Below are 8,576 nucleotides of genomic sequence, written 5' to 3'. Positions count from 1 at the left end.
CTACTTACCATATTATCAAAGAAATTATGTTTTTTAACTAAAAAGTAAAACATTTCCAGATTTTTTTTCAAAAAAAGTTGCGCAGAAAAATCCTCATATTTCTGGGGCCAAAATATACTACCTTTAAAAAATATTTTGCACTTATTTTAAGACTCACCCTGTGGATAGGGCGATTCACGGTTATGGTACGTTAAGCGTTCCGGAAACCGGGCTGTTTTTCGGAACCGGCAATTTCGGTACCATGCCTCTAAGGAACAGGGTTTTCCAGTTTTCGGTACTTTCGGTACTAGCAAATTTTTGTTCAATGATGGTGCAGTTCGTTAAAACAGCAAGCAAGGGATGGTTGTCAAAAGTAAAATCGATAAAAATTGAGGTTTAAGTAAGAAAATAATATCAAATTTTTAAGTAGTAATCCTGAGAAGTCGAGTAAAAAGAGAGTAATAATCCTCCTAAGAAAATTAACCTGAACACAAACATGATCACAAATGACTCTCGAAAAAATCAAAGCACAATTTTTTTGAATTATTACTACAACCAATAGCAGCACACAGTAAGACACTCTTTTTTCAAATCCCGTATCTGTGTTGGGACGCAACGCTCGAACCTCGCAGGTCGACGGACGGAACTCAACTGAAACGCTCTGCGCAATCTGCCGATATTCGACAGATTGTAAGAACTGGCAGAAAATATTTGGGAGAGTGCATCTACTCTTTTTCCTTCTACTATGATAAAAACAATGTAAGCAATACCAATATTTGAGAAAAGTAATATTGAGCGAGGACACTTCTGAAACATAGATGATAGGTACAGGATACGGCATGTTTAGCGTTTTATAAGAGCTCTCAACTCTCGGATTTGATCCAAACAATTAATGTTGCCAACTAAGTTAACTATCTTCACTACAGTAATCCTAGCCTATATTGACATGCGTGGTATGTTGACAATTGACTTTTGACTGATTAATCAAATACAGAACAGCCACATCTAAAATGAATATTCCTCGATGAGCATGTAGAATATGTCCGATGGATAGGATCTGAAATTATGAAATTATATGATGTAAAAAAATAAATATCTTATGAATCCGAACCACCATGTATATCTATCGGATTTAAACGTTCTTCAACGCCTTCCGATGCCCAGTCACCATTGCTCCCTATCTAGCCAGAGGTCGTCTTCGAGCTCTCGTTCTTTAGCTCCTTGTCTATCCTTCTCTCCAGCTCTTGCGTGGTCTACCCCATTTTCGTCGTTCCGCTGGTTTGGTTTGGTTTGGCCTCTTTTTCATTTTAACCTCTTCTCTGACATTCTTTCTACGTGGCCATACCATATTAGTTGTGTCGTTCTTATGTCATCAGCTATTGTTCGATTGACCCCCATAATTTCTTGTTATTCTGTTGTTTCTGTATCTTTCTCTTCTGGATTTACCTGCGGCCCGTCTCCAGAAATCCATTTCTGTCGCTTCCAGGGAGCGCACGGTCTTATCTTTTAGCTGCCATACCTCGCTGCCATAGCAAACGATGCTTTTAACTATTGTGCTGTATATATGACGTTTGTTGGATTTAGAGATGTTACTATCCCACAAGACGCCGTTTAACATAGAGATTGCCTTTCTTCCCTGAGCGTTTCTGTCCCTAATGGCTTTATCCAGAGTGCCATCCCTTGAAATTTTGGCTCCCAAGTATTTATAATTTATGCAGCCATTAATACTTTGACCGTTTTTTAAGGGGAGGTTTTTCTTGGAATCCGCCGACGCACATATATCCGTCTTATCTAAATTTACTTCAATCTCCATTATTTGCTATATTCTTCTATATTTTTTATATAATATATACTTATTATTCTTATAATTAATGATAGTATAACCTAATACATACAATAATTTTAAAATGCTTTTACCATCTTTCTTATTTCATCGCTCTGTTATTTCTTCTTCAAATTGCCATCTAGTTACAAAATCTTTCGACTGACGGCGTGCTTGGTCTTAAATTAAGATGCGGCCTCTGAATGTTTGTTTTTTCTTTAGCGCGCGCTTTTTGATGGGGTCGTTATCACCAATTATCGGTGTTTGGCTGTTTAGTTAGATAGGTCCTTTGTTGAAATAGGTGCCTTTTTTATCCTAAGGTACTTTTTTGACATAGCACCATTAGGTGTGAGAGGTCATTTAGTAAAATATTTTTTTTATTCTACAGAGACAGGTATAATCGAGGGTATAATTTACTATACAGTATATTATTATAGGAAACCGGTTTAAATAGCGAATATACGAAAAAAATTATTATATAATTAAAAAAGTGTTAGGAAATATAATTTGCGAAAATTCTAAAAATAAAAACAAAAAGTAAATATTTTGATATCTTCAGAAGGTCTAACTTGTATTATAATTTATTATTCCAGCTAAAAAAACTACTAACTACGGTAGCGAGTATAGTTTTAATCACCGGTTTTGCTATTGGTGCTATTTGATTGAGGCTCTTTCGTCTATAACAAAATTTAAAGGTACATAATTATAATTTTAGAAGATATTCATAAAACATTTAATCACTAGTCTATTAAAAAAGTGTATCATTAATATTGCAAATTAAATTTTATGCTCTTATAGTATATTATGTCTATTTAATTTTTTGATTATATAACGAGCACTTTGTTTCGTCGAACTGATTGAATCCATTTTTGCTTTTGATAAAATCGGTGTGAGGAACTATGAAGCTATAAAATGTTGTTTTGGGGGAGATGAATATCCGGGAGAGTTGAGTTATTGAATATTATTGCACCCAACAACGCACGCACTAATTACACTCCTTTACGCGTTAAATTTTGTTGTTAATTTTATTAACATTTGAAGGTAATCACAACACAACACGACGCCTAGTTTGGGTTCTCTTTCACTTATTTTTACTACCCGAAACAGTGTTACATCACACCTCGTACCTGAGTGTTTTATAGTCTCAATAACTACACAAGCAAAAACCTAAAATACTTAAATATTATGACAAAGCCACGATTTCAATACTATTTTAATGTGATAAATATGAACTGTAACCAGGAGGGCGCGCCGCGCCGCCCGGCATAGCGCCAGCGACGTGAAATACATTCTGATAATTTCTGATTTCTGTCGTTGAAGCGTTGAGGTCGGAATTTGTTGAAATCAGCTGAAATGCACCAAGCGTATGTTTTTTTCCAATGTTTTCTCGAATGTAGCTGTATAATATGTTCCTCTTCAATATTTGTCAGATGTTGGCATAATATAAGCTTTGTTCGGGTTCTTGTTTATTACCGATTCTGAATCTTCCTAGAACTGTGACAGCGTATGCGCAGAAGGAAAATATGAAGACATTATTTCATTTGCGCATGCGCTGCAGAATTTTAGGACAGTTCAGAATCGGTAATAACAAGAACCCGAACAACTTATACATATGTCATCAGATTTTCATAAGTATAAAAGATCTATTTATAGCCGAACAGCAATATTTGAGACATTGTAATAAAAAAACATTACACAAGGTGATTGCCATTCCATTCCTTGAGATGGCGGCTCAAGTTTTGTGTAAACACAGTTTATAAACACGATAAATTTCACAATATAGAAATATAAAATTGAAATAAATTAAAATACATAATAAAATATAGAGGAAACAAAATATCGAAACATGTTTGGATATACTAAATCTATAGTAAATTATGAAAGCGAAAATGTGGAGAATTTATTACTGAATCGCTCGTAACCATGAATAATCATTTTAAATCAATATCTACCGCATCTAATGCCGTAGCAAGAGCAGGAATGAAAGAAGGAGAAAGGCAAAGAAGAAAATTATTACGGAGTCTAGATAACTCCGCAAAAAGTTCGGTGTATTATCCAAATATCCGGAGCTTAGAGAGGCTGGTTTAAAATATTTTTCTGTTCGAAAAATGGAAGAGCATTTTACAAATTAAGTGATTTAGTGAAGACTGTGTTGCGCAATTTGTTTGATAATGTATGGGCCGCTGTACTTTGATACGCACTTGAATTCAACCCGAAACAATATGGAGCAAGACGAACTAGGTACATATTGCAATAGATTGCGAATTGGGATAGGGTTGGAAAGGTCAGGCGACGTTGCCAACTTCACTACGCCCAGGGTCGAGGCAATAAAACACACAATTGCCGGCCGGACGACGACACAGAGACATTGTTCGGACCGGGTCGTCCGCTCTCGCATCGGCAAATGCGCCCTCGACAATGCAAATTGTGCCGCTTATTTATGCATGTACGTAGCCATTATGTTCTATGTAAGAAGGTTAATTGGTCCGGGCCGGGCAATTATCCGTCAGCGCTGCAGGTCGACGTCGGCGACGACGCCAGAGCGGCACAATGGCGGGTGGTGCAGGCAGAAAGGGTTCCAGCGCGGCGCGGCGGGTAAACACACACGGCTCTATTTTAATATGCGCGCATAATAAATCCCTCGACTCCGCACTAATTGGATGGATGTTTGACAGTAAATGTTTGCCATCTTTCGCTATCTCGGCAACAGCTCCTCCCGCTTATCTGGCCGACGCAGCTGTTTTCGGACAGTTAATTAAATGTCGAGGTTAAGTCGAAACCGATGATTCCTAGACGCGAATAATTAATGATTTCGGGTAGTTAGCTGCCTTGTCGCGGCTCAATTTAATTAAAACTTATGTAATATTGATAAATAATTAGGATTTCGGGAAGTTATTTTCAAGCTTCATTCAGAACCTCGCAATTAGTGGAATAAATTAGTGGTTTCAATTAGCGTAAAAGTTTGTTCCTTTAATTTCAATGTAAGCATTCAGAACGTCAAAATTAGTGGTAGAAATTTTTAATTAGCAGAAAAAGTTATCAATCTTTTAACTTTTCCGCTAATTATACTTCAAAATTTTCGAGAAATGTTATTTTGGTCTTTGATTATCACCCGTCAAGAAAAATTTTGGTTAGAAATCAAAAGTTTATTGTTTTATAAGCTAAATATTGTGCTTTCTTTGTGGATACAAGGGACTACCGCAAGCTGTTGCTAGGATATTTTATTAATTTTAATTGTGGTTTTTAGACATTGTGAATGATCGTAAACTAAAAAGTATAAAGTGTAAATGAAACAACTAATTTATTCTACCAATTTCGATGTTCTGAATGAAGCTTTATGTTGCGTTTATTAATTAAATATCTGAAAGCAGAAAGTTATGCATTGCTCGAGTCTCCTTCTGTTGGCTTAATAATTTCCGACGTTGTCTTTTACTCTTTACGTTTAAGATAGCGTTTTAGCCAGAAAGATCCCAATCCAAGCCATTGAGTAGATAGTTATGCCAATCTATGAAATCCATTCAAATATATATTCATAAATTTGTGTTTACTATCAATCTTCTTCCGATATCTGCCCTTTCTGAACCTGTTAACTGTGGAATGTGATAATTTGCATCTCTCAAAATGTTTCCGATATAATGAGAAACTTTTATTTCTCTATGATAAAAATAATTATCTTATTTTTTTCTCTTCCCAATTCGTCTTCCCAGCGTCTTCGAATTATGATTCTTTTAATTGCTGGAATTGTATCGAGTCGGAAGTCAGTAATAGTATGGGTGGTAAATGTCTAAACCTTGACGCACTCGCAATTCTATTTCAACACTTCAATATTGCTTTTTACTTTCCACAGTTACTAAAATTAAATGATGGATGTTTTGGCAGTAAATTTTTGCCATCTTTTCGCTATCTCGACACAGCTCCTCCCCTTATCTGCCCGACGCAACTGTTTTCGGACAGTTAATTAAATGTCGAGTTAAGTCAAGGAAACCTATGATTCCTAAAAGCGAATAATTAATGATTTCGGGTTGTTAGCTGCTCAATTTAATTAAAACTTTATGTAATATAGATAAGTAATTGGGATCCCAGGAAGTTATATTTTCTAGTTGCGTTTATTAATTAAAGATATGAAGGCAGAAGGTATGCATTGCTTCTTCTTCTTCTTCTGTTGGCCTAATAATTTCGGACGTTGTCTTTTACTCGTTACTTCTAAGATAGCGTTTGTGATCAGCCAGAAAGATGCCAATCCAAACCACTGAGTAGCTAGTTATGCCAATCCATGGAATACATTCAAATATATTCATAAATTTGTGTTTACTATTAATCTTCTTCTGATATCTACCCGTTCTGAAGCAATAAACTGCGAAATGTGATAATTTGCATCTCTCAAAATGTTTCCGAGATATTGAGAAACTTTTATTTCTTTACGATAAAAATAACCATCTTATTTGTTTCTCTTCCCAATTCCGCTTTAAGAACATGCTCAATATACGTGTTGAGGGACCAGGGCCCCTATGCTTGACGCTAAGAGAATGCTCCCTATACAGAAGGCTCTCTTAAAAAAGTGACGTCTTGCGCAAGTTATTCTCATGAATTATGACAATTCGACATTCTTGAAAGTAAGAGAATGCTCACATCGTTCTCTCGAGGAGTATTCTACTCGGTAAAACCGAGAGAATCGAGAAATGTGAGAGAATGACTTGCGCGTTACTATGCGGACATATTACATAACCTCTAAAAACAACCCGATATTTTTCGACAAATAATATTGTAAAAGGTTTAATCTAAAATTATAAAGATTGGCGCGAAACTGAAGCATAAAATTCAACTGGTGGTGAAATGGAAGACGAAAAAGAAATTATTGTTTTCCCTAAACTTTGAGCTGTTTATACGTGAACTTGAAAGTAAATTTACCACTTCGTAATTCCTCATGCTCGTGCATGAAGTTCGCTAATAATTGTTTTTGAATATCACACAATAAAATGCATTAAAAACTCATTAAAGCTCTAAACGTATAAACGCTCAAAAAAGTATAAAAAAAACGCTCAAAAAAGTATAAACATAAACAATAAACAACGTATTTACAATTGTACTTAACCTCACTCATGTTTTTTACTATTTTTTAGTTCAAACAGGTCCAGAATTGACATTTTCTAGTTCAAATGTTCTCGGTGAAAACTGGCAACATTACGCGACTTCACACTATTGCCGCGCCGAAGTCGGGAATACGGCTTTCACATGTCATGTGAGTAGCGAGCAGGAGAATGTTCCTATACGAGCTCTCTCTTGTAGGAACGCTTTTGCAGCTTTCAAGCATAGGGGCTCCAGTAAGTAACAGCATATACTTATGTTTCATTCGTATAGATCAAGTAGATCTAGCATCTTCGAATTATGATTCTTGTATTTGCTGGAATTCAAGTCAGTAATAGTTTTAACCTTTAACGCACTCCCAAGTAATTTTATTTCAACACTTATCCATAAGAAATGTTAAATGTTGCTTTTACTTTCCACAGCTACTAAAAATTAAATGACTGTTATCAAGATTTAGGCAAATTGTCAAATGTTTTTAGCGATAATACTGATATTAATATTTGATATGTTTACGTTGTTTATTTTGGAAATATGTCTTAATAGGTATAATCTGTATAAATTATGTGCAATTAATGTATTTTAAAATTATTCTTATTGTTATTAAAAATGTAACGAAAACTAAGCCTAATTAGTGACATCGTTATATATTTTAATAAGATATATTTCCCAAGTAGAAAGAAACAAGAAATAAATCGTCAATATATAATGAGCTAATAAACCTTATAAAGAGTCCAATTAGGCAAAGATCCAAACTTGCTCTAATTATAATTACGATGACTCAGCATAATTATTACAAGGAAGTTAGAACCATACTGTCTAATGATATCCATACAATTAAATTCGTTAAAAAAGAGTTTACATCGTTATTTTAATAAAAATAGTTAGGCTTTCTTTTTCTTCCTAATTAGCATTTTGCATATTTTCCAAAATTAATATACTTAATTATGAGTTGTACGTTTTCGAAACAGATAAAAGTTGTTAATTGTTTGTTTCGCAAGACTGACGAGTGTTTTATAGTATATTTTTATATTCCGACTATTATCAAGAAGTTATTGAAAAGAGCTTAAAGGATTGTGACTTTATGGCATAGTAAAATTTTATAGCCTGGTCTATTACCTACGGCTGTTATTACAAAGCGCTAGTAGTTCTTTTCATTGTATTTTTGTTAAATAATTTCCGTTAGTCGCGTTTAAGTGCTGTAGCTTTTGCTAGTTGCAACATTGTTGTGAGAATTATTGCATATATTTGTTTACGGTTTTAATTGATATTTAATGAATTGATTTTGTTGTATGTTGATGGAAACCATAGATTCGGTAGGTAGACATGTGATTTTGTTAACGTACCTTTTACTGATGCAAGAATATGTTTGTACATTTTTCCACATCGTATTAAAGAGACTCGATGTGCGATTTGTTTCCAACTGGAGCGGTTCTGCAATTTATTAAATGTTAGGGGATTGTTCCTATCAGCTTGGCAATGCTGTCGGTCTATTTTGTAGACTATCTGCCCAGTGAACGCTTTCCCATTTACCACAAGCCTTTCCAATCTACAGGGTGGTCGAACTGAATTCGAAAACTGCTGCAGCATATTTTGCCGATAAAAATAAGTAAAAAAGTTCGTATAAATATATGTCCTAAAATGCTTAGTTTCGGAGATACAGAGTGTAGAAGTTTAATTTTATTTCGATTTT

At 34.7% G+C, this 8,576-nt stretch overlaps 1 protein-coding gene across 1 annotated transcript; it reads right to left on the bottom strand.

Annotated features, from left to right (window-relative positions):
• Positions 1-1,351: 1,351 nt before the first annotated feature.
• LOC115883269 lies at positions 1,352-1,792 on the bottom strand. Its single transcript, XM_030901604.1, has one exon. The coding sequence runs from the start codon at positions 1,790-1,792 to the stop codon at positions 1,352-1,354; it is 441 nt and encodes a 146-aa protein (XP_030757464.1).
• Positions 1,793-8,576: the final 6,784 nt, after the last annotated feature.

The sequence above is a fragment of the Sitophilus oryzae genome, unplaced genomic scaffold (assembly GCF_002938485.1).
Source record: "Sitophilus oryzae breed Bouriz unplaced genomic scaffold, Soryzae_2.0 scaffold_1861_pilon_pilon, whole genome shotgun sequence".
Lineage (NCBI taxonomy): Eukaryota > Metazoa > Arthropoda > Insecta > Coleoptera > Curculionidae > Sitophilus > Sitophilus oryzae.
Note: the sequence above shows the minus strand (reverse complement) of the source record. Positions and strands in the feature narration are given on the sequence as shown.

Excerpts from the sequence above, each read along its gene's own strand:
- LOC115883269 (XM_030901604.1), bottom strand. The coding sequence starts at position 1,792 with ATGGAGATTGAAGTAAATTTAGATAAGACGGATATATGTGCGTCGGCG.